Below are 12,498 nucleotides of genomic sequence, written 5' to 3' on the forward strand. Positions count from 1 at the left end.
TCTGTTGGCAAATATAATACTTAAATGCATTGTAATTTTGGGATGTTGCTCAGCCATATGTTTTTAGACACAATCCAAGAAGATCTGCTGTATCATTATAAAGTAAAATTCATGGTGTGTTTGCCTTTAATTTAACTGATACAAAGTTCACTTCATTTGGTCACCATTTAACCCTTTACCTCATAGAGCATAGTGACAAAGTGCAGCACGCTATAAATAGAACACCTGTTACCTAGCAGACCGCATCCGCATAGGCATGCCTGTGAATTGTTAAGCAATGTAGTGGTGTTACGTTTAACAGCAGTTTTAACCATTTTACGTTTAAGGTAGACATCTATTATATATGGAAAAATTGAAGAGTAAAGTCCGATTGTTATAGCTGTGTAATTATTTTTCACAGAAGAATATTTAATGTGCTTTAAAATCTCGAGAGAACTCATTCACCGTCATGTCAGTGAGGCCGCGTGACCGACCGTAGCTATCATTTCCCATACTCGAAATTTACACGTTTTTCGTCTGCGTCTACATCACTAAGTCATCTGAATTTGATAATCAATAAAAACTAATTGCTGCTTACATAAATATCATAGCCTTTACCAAAGTTATTGAATCTTTCGTGGTTGAGATTCTACTCGTGAAAACTTCGTAAGTACTGAATGAAATCCTGCCTGTGAACTGTTAGGCAGTTTAGTGTATGTTACGTTTAACAACAATTTTAAGCATTTTACATTTTTGGTACACATATATTATATGTGGAAAAATTTAAGAGTAAAGTCCGATTGTTATAGCTGTGTAATTATTTTCCACAGAAGAATTTTTTTATGTGCTTCGAAATCTTGAGAGAACTCGTTCACCGTCATGTCAGTGAGGCCGCCTGACTAACAGTAGCTGCCATTTCCGATACTCGAAATTTACAAGGTTTTCGTGTGCGTCTATATCACTAAGTCATCTGAATTTGATAATTTATAAAAACTAATTGCTGCCTACATTAATATCAGAGCCTTTACCTAATTTATTGAATCTTTCGTGGTTGTTATTCTAATCGTGAAAACTTCGTACGTACTGAATGAAATCCGCAGCTGCCATTTTGTCTAGTGGAGATTACGACCCAGTTACTTTAAATAGCAGATATCGACCAGTGCATGAATAGCGACCACGTGATCTGATGTAATTGTCATTCGCAGAAATGAATGTAGTATGTAATAGGGGGGTTTTCCCCGAAGGTGGCGCTACAATAACTATCTCAAAATGGCTGATGTTTACAGCAGGCGTCAAAAGGCGCTTCTATGTGAATCTTGCAGAGGCGTCAAAAGGCGCTTCTATGCGAATGGAGTAGAGGCGTCCAAAGACGCTTGTATGAGGTAAAGGGTTAATTAACCCTTTAGCTAAGACTGCCACATCTAAGCGTCACCTGTAAATAGCTCCTGAACCCCACTGATGCATATATGCAGTGTCGATAAGCCCAGTGTTGCTTATGTGTGTATAGTTCAGCAGTACTCGAAACCCGTGTCGCATCTAGGCGGACGTGACTGCTATGTTAACTAAAGATTAATTGGTTGAAAGTACAGAAGTTTACATATTTTTGATTATCATAACCAATGAGAGGACTTTACTTAACGTTTTGATACAAGTTTGAAAGCTGAGAGGTTAAATTTAGACACACTGTAAGGGCTTTTCTGCACTTTATGAAACACGGGTATTTGAGATAAACAAAGATGGATTCAGATTCAGATATGAGCGATTTTGAAGGGTTCAGTGCAAGTGATATCGAAGAGTTTAATGAATCAATCTTAGAAAATGTATTAGATATTGACATTAGTCACGTTTCAACACCAGATGTAAGTGATTTTGAATCAGATGACGAGGAGGACAAAGTCCCACTTGCGCAATGGAGTGATGACCTCGCTGTGTTCAAGATCAATAATTTTGATTCTCATGTTGGTTCAACAATCAAGCTTGGACCACAAACCAATGAGAAAGACTTTTTTCTCAAGTTTTTTCCTGAATGTCTGGTGGAAAAGCTTGTGAAAGAAACAAACAATTATGCCTAGAAAATGGTGGACCAAAAACAAGACCTGAAATGGTATGAAACCAGCATCACAGAGATGTGGGCATATCTTGGAATATACATCGTCATGAATATTATGCAGATACCCAAATATTCCATTGCCTGGATGACATCTGTATATTTTGGGATCCCAGAAATCAGGACAAGAGAAAGATTTGAAAAAAGGGAAATATTTCCATGCCAATGACACAAGTGTCAACCCACCCACAGCCCAACCAGGACATGACAAGATTTTCCATATAAGACCTTTTTATGACACAGCCTTGCATAAATGCCTGGAAAATTATGATCTTCCCAAAACCAGTCGATTGATGAAGGCATGACTGCTTATAAATAGAGACTGTCATTTAAGCAATACCTGCTGGCCAAACCCACAAAATTTGGCATTTAAATCTGGGAAAGAGCCCATCCCCAAACCGCCTACGTCCATGAATTTCAAGTGTATGTTGGAAAGCCAGATAGACAGAGAGGGAGAGGGATAGAAGAAGGATCTAGAATGGTGAAAGACCTTACCAGAAAAATAATAAACAAAAACCACCATATATATATATGGACAATTTCTTTTCAAATCCCCAATTATTTGAAGATTTACGTCAGGATGGACTCTTCTGTTCTGGTATAGTCCAAGGAAATAGGAAAGGAATGCCAGAACCTTTAAAAAAAACTCGTTTAAAAAGCCAGGGGGATATGAAAATCATGCAAAAAGAGACTCTAGTCTGTGTTGCCTGAAAAAACAAGAAAATGTTCAATATTTTATTTAACAACACAGCTATCAAGTGTAACTGGAAGATAAAGAACCGGCCGATGAAAAGAACTTGCCCAAAAGTTGCAGTTGAGTATTTGAAAAACAAAGTGAGTGGTGTGTGTAGATATTGTAGATCGAAACAGAATGCAATACAGTTCTTGCCGCAAAGCAAAGAAATCGTGGAAATCCCTTATTTGGTTTCTCATTGATGCAGCGATATGCAATGCCCTGATCTGTATGAAAGAGTCACCAAACCACCAGATCAAAACCATGTATGGAAAAATAAAAGCACAGCTTAAATTCAGAATGAACTTGGCCAAACAGATGGTTGCTGGCTGTCAGGGAAGTAGGAAAAGAAAAGCTCTGTCAAATGTTGATACTGAAGGTTTAAGGCACTGGCCAGTACGGTTCCCGAAACGTGGGAGATGCAAGATGAGTGTTAGGGAAGGGAGGAGACATGAAGTTTTCACATACTGCAAACAATGCCAAGTACATTTATGTGTGGATAATGACTGTTTTAAGAGGTACAACTCTTAACTTTTTAATTAGAGTGTGGATTTCATTCATGTTTTGATATGTACATATGAGGGGCCCCGAGTGGCCAAGTGGTCTAAAGCGCTTTCCATTACGGATCATTGCCATCTCACCTCTGTCTGTGTGGGTTCGAGTCTCGGATTTCGCTAATGTGGGTATGTGAGAAAGCTTGCCAGTAGCTTCTCATGGGTCAGTGGTTCTTTCCGGGCTTTTCCCGGGTTCTTCCTTCGCCATTAAATACTGGCCGCCATGTATAGCCTATCTTGTGCTGAAAAATGGCGTTAAACCCTACAACAACAATATGTAGATACGTAAATATTTTATTATATTTTGTGTGATTCAAATCAGTTTACATGACTGGGATTTCTTGTATGATGGGATGTAGGAGTATATAAAGTGGAAATACAGGAATAACAGACACTTTACAAGGTAAGCTGTTTTTTATTTCAATGAAATCCAGCAAAAACTAATGAAATAATGAATATAAATATAACCATGTTTTTATTGTCAGTTTCTGTAGTCAGCCATGATGATGCTCGAGCATTCATCCTAGCAACCAGCCTCAGTAACTGATATGATAGCACTCAGCAGTAGTGAAACTGTAGCTAAAGGGTTAATTTGATCATGAACTTCCGTGAACTAATATAATTTAAAATTTTCAATCGTATGTATGCATGTATGTATGTTTGTATGTATGCAGACAGACAGATTGATAGATAAACATTTTTATGTTAAGCCATACACAATAAATAACAATATCAAAGAATGAAAAGAAATATGATTTAATGCTGTAATATATTTAAAGGAGACTAGAAATCAAAATTTTCCTTTTACGTATGTAAGTCTCTATAGATTTCAATTCGACTGTCATGTTTATAAATTAAATATCGTAAGCGGGTAGTGATTTTATTGCATGGAAGATACCACGGTTCGTAAATTGCTGAGTTTTTCCGAGTTTTGATGAGACGACATATCATGTGGTACCGTGACGCAATAGTAGCCAGTCCTTGAATACAAACATAAACATTGGTGAGCGAGGCAGACAGAAGGAGACCACATTTGGGTTGCACATTCAAAACTTGAATCTGCAGTCTGATATAATAGTTTATGTACTGTACTGGTCAGTGCTAAAAGAAATTTTTTAGGCACAGGCCCCGGGCTGGTGACTTAAATAAACTCAAGCCCTGACTGAAATTCCACAAGCCTGGACAGTTCATACCTGTCAACTCTCAAGCCGAGAGAAAAACCTCCCGATTTTTTTTTTTGGGGGGGTATTTCCTCATCTACATCCTGATCTCGTAATATCTCTAAATTTTTTGCAGCGAAGTCCCGATTATTACATTATGTCTGTCAATTTTCATTTGTCAGAAGAAAAAAAACCCAACCCCAAACCATTTATAAATAGATATAACGTATGCAATCCACAGCCTAAACTGCCACACTGCAGACATCGTAGTGATATGAATGAAAATTTTTTAAAGCTACATTAAAAATTCAAATAACACACACACGTCTAAATCCGGCACTGGACGAAATAATTAATATCACACAACAGTTTTTTTCTTTTTCTTTTTTTCTTCTTTGGCAAATAGAACGTGAAAATTAAACATTATTCAAGTAAATTTCAGATGTTTTTAAACAACTACAACAGTACTAAAGTATAAAAAAATTAAAAGAATAAAATTGTCACCAATTAGCTTAAATGAATGATCACTGTGAAATTTTCTCTGCAAACAAAATCGCATCTCCATTTCCACCAAAGAAACTCGGCCAGTTAACACCTGACATTCCTCTACCGTATATGCAAAGTTTAATTACCATGATTAGATTACAAGGAATAAAACAAAATATACCATGCAGTATATGTGGCCCTAAAGAACTAATTCTGAATAAATATTTTGTTCAGCAAACAGTGTTACATGCATTAAGACTTAAACCTGAAGTCCATGGCATCGTAAGTAACAACAAAATAGGCATCGTTTATTTGGCAATCAATTGCTGGTGCTTACACATACACACCCTGTTGAACACGGTTCTTTGAAGTATGTCCGAAGGGCAGCCCTTTTCACAAGATCAATGCAAGGATAAGGAGTATGTTCATTAGTCACACCGGCTTTATTGTTTGCGTACTTAAATCAAAACTTAGCTATTTTGCAATTAGCCAGAGCTCACCAGAATATGCAAAATGGGCTTGTCCTGGGGAATAATAAGGCGTATCACATGGAGAAAAGGTACGTTCCATGGGCACTTGCACATTGGGGCAAGGGGTTGGGGGTTGGGTCAATAGTCCCCCCCCCGTTTCTATTGTCAGCCATTTAATGTGAAACTTTGACCTCTTTTCTTTTAAATCGCTGCTATTTAAACTGCCCAAGGAATAGTTTTATATCAGTTCCAATCATTACAGATTACCGTTTATACATACTACATGTATACAATGATTTTTTAAAAAAATTTTAATTTTTATAAGATTACTGAAAATTGTGTTTTCTCGAAACACGACATGTTTAGAATCTTATTTTTGGCAAAGCCTCCATTTGATTAAAATCAAATCTAAATTTCACCTTAGACAGTAGTGATCTGATTTAAATTGTGCCATGTTAAGGCATGTATGTCAACATCTTGAAAATACATTTACTCATTTCACCAGCGCGATCAAAGTTGCCTCAGGCAAACAATTTTTGTTTCAACAAGCCTGACGGTCACCTCACTTTGAATTCAGGATGGGCCGGAACTAAAACCAGAGGGGCCCAGGGTGTCGGACTATCAGATTTATTTTTAGCACTGTTGGTGTAGATAAAAGATCTGTGAATTGATTGTTGCATTTTGTGGTCACTTACTCGGCCTTCTGCCTATTTTCGTAACTCGCACGTTTAACACTTTTCCCAGGATTTAAAATATTCAACATTATTCTGGAACAGCGCCAACTTTTAGTCTAGGCCTAGCATTTGCATATCCTTGAGCTGCCATTTTTTCTGAATCCCTCTCGTAACAGGCCTTTGAGAAATGTAACGAGCACAGAGTGCTGTATGGTGTTGCTTTGAAATCGACTCGTTTGTAATAATGTATCCATTCTTTCATTATGCCTTTATCTTTCGGAAAAGAAAAAAAATGTTGTCCAAAGGCTTTTCTTAATGTTCTATTACACCCGTAAGCAATGCAAAACGGTATTGTCTTTTACTCTGGCAACTCCCACTTGGGCTGCTGGAGTCGCTACTATGACGTCACATCCTGGAAGTAACCGAATAGGCGCAGAAATTTTGCATACGAGGTCATGGAAATTCAGCTCCTAGAAGATAGGCCAATATTTTAATATTGGCATTACAGTCGCAGATGATACTTCAGAATAAGGTTTTCTGCTATAGTACTTTTATTATTATTCTATATTTCCATTGGTTTCTGGTCTCCTTTAAATATATTATTCAATTTCAAGTGGCTTGTCCATAGCTTCTTTTAGGTCCTTGGGAGAAAAGCCCTCAAATTTTGTATGACTATCATCATCCGTATTATTCCATTGTTTGGCATTTCTGATCAGAGTGTTTTCACTTCTGCTCAGACTGACACTGATGCTGCACACCTTGAAAGATTTCATTATCATTGTGCGCTATTCCTTCAATGTGTCCGTGGCATTTACAACCCAGTCCAATACAGTCTGTTTGTAGTCTGTCTTGATCCATCCATTGCTGCTTTCATCAGATGAATTTAATGCATTCATAGCATCCATGATGTGTTCCGTCCAGCTGCGGCGGAGGTAGCTCTTGACAGTATATTGATGCTCACATCAAGAGGTTGCAACCGGGATGTGCAGCCTCCAGGTATTATTGCTGGCACAACATTTCTGCGCTGCAACTGTCTTTTCACGTCATCAGTGATGTGAACTCGGAACAAGTCCATAACTAATAGTGGTCGCTCTCTTCTGGTGAATGTCAAATAAATTTCTTAAATTCATCACAGCATTAGCATTTCGTCCATCCATGCTTTCTTTTGAACTTGATAATCCACCCTTTTGGTGCCTTCAGAACTAGATGTCTCTTTCCTTTGAAAATAATAATTGGGGGTAACACCTTGCCAGAACTTGCAACGGCTAAAACGACAGTAGTGTGTCTCTTCTCCGCTCCAGTTGTATGAATCAGAACACTTTTCATTCCTACTTTGTCCACCATTTTCCCTGGCACAAGATCAAAGTACATCAGTGTCTTGTCCATGTTAATAATAAACTTATCGTCAAACTCATTCTCCTCAATTCTATCCATCACAAACTTGTGGAATGAAGCAATCTTTTCTTCCAAATCTTTGGGTAAATGTTGGGCAAGAGAGGTCCTGAGCACAAACCCATGCCTTTTCATGAAACCCTCTCCCCAAGAATGACAGGCACAGAATTTTCTCTCCAGAAATTCTGTTGAGACAAGCTTCTTTGCATATATACATATTCCCTCAACACTGACTGGAATTTGTAAAGCACGCTGAGTGAGCACCCACTGAGCTATCTTATCATCTATAGCTTGTCCATATGAAATGGATCATCCACACTTAAGCAAATGTCCATTCAAGTTCAGATCTGCAGAAAAGTCAATTTTCATCCAGGTATTCACAGTGGATTTTGGAATCTTGAATTTTTCCTCTGTGGGTCTAATTCGCAGAAGTTTTGCATCGTTATCAATATCCTGCTTTTGCTTTGATGTGTAATGTTTATAGTGACCATGCACATAACTGGGTGGAGCACTCCTGTGTTCAAGAAAATCAGACTCATCATCTAGAGTAGCTTTCTTTGTAGGCGGTTCTTTTTGTGATGCGTCCTCAGAAGCACTAATTCAAAGGTTGCTTCTGTGGATGACCTACTGGCCTCTTTGGAGATGATTTTGGCAAGGGAGAGTCCCTCCACAAAAAAGGCAGTGCCTCCTCGCTTGTCGCATAACACCTGATAAACTTATCCATCAAAACTATTACAGTTCTAACAGTATTATGTTTCACAACAACAGCTATCCCGTATATAAACTTTTGATAGTGGTGGGTATCCTATTTATACTTTATATTTGACTAGTTTGATTCAGCAAACAAAAATATGATTGGTTGTCAGTGTAGACATTGTTACACATGAAACGACTTCAAGCAGGTGTGACAGTTATGGCTTTGATTAGAAACCATGACCTCTGCTTTATACCATTAAAAAATGCACCAGAGAGTCGGTATGGATTAGTAAAATTCATTGGCAACCAAACAAACCCTGGATCTCTGAGGCATTATACATCATGGTTTAAACATAGTTATTGTTCTACAGGTAATAAACCTCTTTGTAGACGATAAATACTGACTGTGGGTGCTAAATGTTGGGTACATTGTGTGCTCTTAACAAAATTCAGACGGCTGCCTTTTATTTCCGAAAACTCCTGTCAAAGAAATCCCACAAGTTATATTATTAACAATTATCACCTAGACACCTTAAAATCTCCAACATGCATCAAACAATCTTTGAGCAGTCGACTGTTTCGAGTCGGCAAGCTCTGCTCATTTTGAAGCTACCCTCGCCTAGGTGGAAAAAGAACAAAGAAAAAAATAAAGAACCAAAACAAATAGATCAACTTTATTTTTAAAAAATACCAACATATGAATCATGCTGACTCATATATTGCAACATGCTTGTTACTTTTACCCTTCCTAGGTGTGTGTACAACACTCACCCTTGGTGCTCTAAGATTAGCCATCATACATGTACTGGTATTTCTACGCTCAATACTAAAATGTTCTGTCATAAATATCTTAAGAATTATAATTCCAAAATCTTTTTATTTAGTTTGTATTAATATCTTAATTACACAGAAATAAAGCTTGCGTGCATTTGTAATGTAGATTTTAATGATCTTTGATTAGCAGAGGGTTAAACTGTGAATTGCAAGATTAGTAATATGGCGGTTCTTTTGGAAAATACGCACACAATTGTGGCTCTAATACATGTATGGCTGTGTTTTCTGGTGGATGGACATGTATCAAGTAGACAAAATAGGCAAGTAATGCCTGTTTTTCATTCATTATCCTTTCCGTGGTGTTAGACAAAATACCTGTTTTACTTCATGGCAGCACGTCGTCATGTGAGCTAACGGTAACTTCATTACGGACAGGAAGGCAGGCACAAATTTATCTTTCCTTAATTGTTTTCATACACCTAATTAAAGAATTTAGTATGTCTTTGGACGACAAGAAAAGTAATTATTTGTTGCCATCCAAAAACATGCTGTAAATACAGTAGACTTATCATGCCTGTGTCCGTTAAGCTTGAGTCTTCTTTATTACTCCAAGTACAAGCCAGTCAAACACTATGAACAATTATGGGTCTTTTGGTGATATAATCATCAATTCTGGAGAAGAATCAAAAACAAGATTTTTAAAGATGGCTACAATGTTGGCCAAACCAAAATGTCAGATCGGCATAATTTTCATTTATTTGCAACCCGATACAACAAAACATCTTCGTGTGAAAACCCCATGTCAATATGGTTTTCCATTTAGGAGTAACAACAATACAATTCTCAAGATGGCAACCATGGTGGCCATATTTCATGCTAGATCAGCACCATTTTCATTTACAACTGATTCTCTTTCGTATTGGATTCCACATTGGCACCTGTTTCATTTAGGACCAACATCACAAGAATTTTTATAGTGAATACCGTATGTTGTGACAATCCAATCAGAAGTATCCACAATAACATGATATTCAAGATGGCCAATATGGCAGCCATGCTATATGTCTAAGCAGTACCATTTTCATTTAGTTACAACTTTACCTTGGGATGAATCTACATGTTAAGTTCCATAACAAGTTTCCTTGAAGTTTAGGAGTTGCAACCATAAATCTGTGCTAATGGATAGACAGCCAATGGACAATGGGCTAAAAGTGAAGTTAAGATGAAAATAATAAAATAAAGTGGTTCACTGGACCTACACTTGTCAATTGTACTAGCTGCTGATTTCTATGAAATCTGTGCAAATTTCCAAAACCATATCCGAGGTGGATGGGAGTGGGATTAAAGACAGACACTAGACATTCTAGATGTTTTTTCCATTTAGACACACCTAAAGTTTTAAAAACTGTGCAGCCTTTACCTTGCCACTGAGAACTGGAATCGCCAAACATATTACTGCAGGCCTGACAGTACAGCTCACTGGTTGTAAGCAAATTCACCAACCTCGGCTTCACATGCCATTCTCCCTGAAAATACAGAAGGCAGTAATACTGAAACAATATTCTGAAAACTATGGAATCAGTCTATGTTTGTGTGAATTGTTACATACATCATCGGGGCCCCAAGCGGCCGAGTGGTCTGAAGCACTCTTCATTATGGATCGAGTCTAGGATTCGGCCAATGTGAGTATGGAAGAAAGCTTGCCAGTAGCTTCTCGTGGGATGATGGTTCTTCCCGGGTTCTTCCTCCACCATTAATACTGGCCGCCATGCATAGCCTATCGTGTGCTGAAAAATGGCGTTGAACCCCATAACAATATACATTAATGCAATGAAAACTTCTCAAGGTCTAAACCTCGAAAACCAAAACGCCTTTCATAATTATGTAGCTGGTTCCTGCTGACGAAAGTTCAAAATAAAAACCTCTCAAACCCAAATTCTGTTTGTTCCAAAATTTGGTCCTGAGGGGTTTTGCAGTACATTCAAATTATTCTCACATGCTGAACAAAATGGAAGTCTTGCAGCCATCAGGTTCACACTACAATAGGCCATTTAGTTTAAAATCAATGCCTACTGTGCAATGTCATTTTCTTTATACAGGTTCATCATAGTACTATGAACTTGGGAAGAGACTGAAGAATGATATGGATGGAACTTCTGTGTATTATTCAATAATAAATAATGAATGATATTCCTAAGGAAAAAAAGAAAAGTACACTGCCCCCTCAAAAACTCACATCTGGATAACTCACATGTAACACGAAGGCAAGCATAGATCCCAATTTTTTGTATAAAATACCAAAAGAATTTATCTTTACTTCTTGGATGTGATTAAAATCATGGTCTGAACATGTAAATGAAACCGAGATATATTGCTCATTTTATCATCAAAAACAGCGTCCGTAAATCTGAATCAACAATTCTCAATTTATAATAAGAACTACTGTATTTTGTTACATGTTCTTAGCCAAAAAATTCTTAGTACAGTATAAATAACAATCTTAGATAAAATTTATATCTGATATCTACTGGTGGCAACAATTTATGAAATAAATAGCAACAAAACAAGTTTTGTCAAGCGAAATTGGTGTTTTATTATTTTTTTTTTTAATTTGGTATCAGTGTAATCATCAACCACTCTGGTGGCCTAGTGGTTAGAGCAGGTTCAAACCCCAGCCAAGTCATGTCTGTGGCATGATGCCCCAGTGGTAGACATCACTATAAACTGCCACACTGCAGACACTGAAGCATTATGACTGAAAATTTGTTAAAGCCATGTTAAAAATCCAAATCACTGATAAATATCAGAAAGACGGTGTAATCATCCTAAATGCAATATGCCTTCTTGTAATCAAACTTAAAAATATAATGCCACTGACTGATACACTGTCATTTCTGTGAAAAACCTAATTAACAGCTTTGTTTTGATTTCTAATTTGCAAATATATCTGTGGTTTTATTACTGTCAATTAAAAGCAGATCACCTTTGTATTACCATGTTAATTATGAATCTCTTGAATCAAATCAAATAAATGGAAGTTAAAAAACGTTAAAAGGCATGTGAATCCTACCTGCGTATGGGATAGCGGCTTCGGCCATGTGTCAGGACAACTCATTTCAATTGACCATTTGAACACCATTATAAATATTACAGTGTAAGTAGGAATTAAACTGCCTTAAATTATCCCAGTTATTCACAAATGCGATCAAAGATAGCATGGCAATGAAGTCAATTAAGTACATGGCCAATTCAAGCTTTTCTGATAGTAATGGTTCATTATGGACAAGAAAGTACGAAAGTTTCTTGTTAATTGAAGATCACTGTATTGGAACTGAGAGATTTGCTCAAGGATGAACAGAAGTTTCACAATTACTTGCACTGAAATCACAAGCATCAATATTTCATTAATAAAACAATTTTAAAATATCAGGTTATGCTAACTGTCTTTGCATGAAATAAATGTCTATATGTTT

The 12,498-nt window shown here is 37.1% G+C and overlaps 1 protein-coding gene across 3 annotated transcripts in view; it reads right to left on the reverse strand.

The window, feature by feature from the left end:
* The window catches only part of LOC149771191 (calmodulin-regulated spectrin-associated protein 1-like), a 124,145-nt gene that overhangs the window by 75,743 nt on the left and 35,904 nt on the right, over positions 1 to 12,498 (reverse strand). For all 3 annotated transcript variants that reach the window (XM_089948758.1, XM_089948757.1, XM_089948756.1), the window contains exon 3: positions 10,446 to 10,551. In XM_089948758.1, the coding sequence (XP_089804884.1) occupies positions 10,446 to 10,551 (106 nt within the window). The remainder of the gene's footprint in view (positions 1 to 10,445; positions 10,552 to 12,498) is intronic.

This window comes from Sinohyriopsis cumingii, unplaced genomic scaffold (assembly GCF_028554795.1).
Source record: "Sinohyriopsis cumingii isolate HCF-2022 unplaced genomic scaffold, ASM2855479v2 utg002073l, whole genome shotgun sequence".
Taxonomy (NCBI): Eukaryota; Metazoa; Mollusca; class Bivalvia; order Unionida; family Unionidae; genus Sinohyriopsis; species Sinohyriopsis cumingii.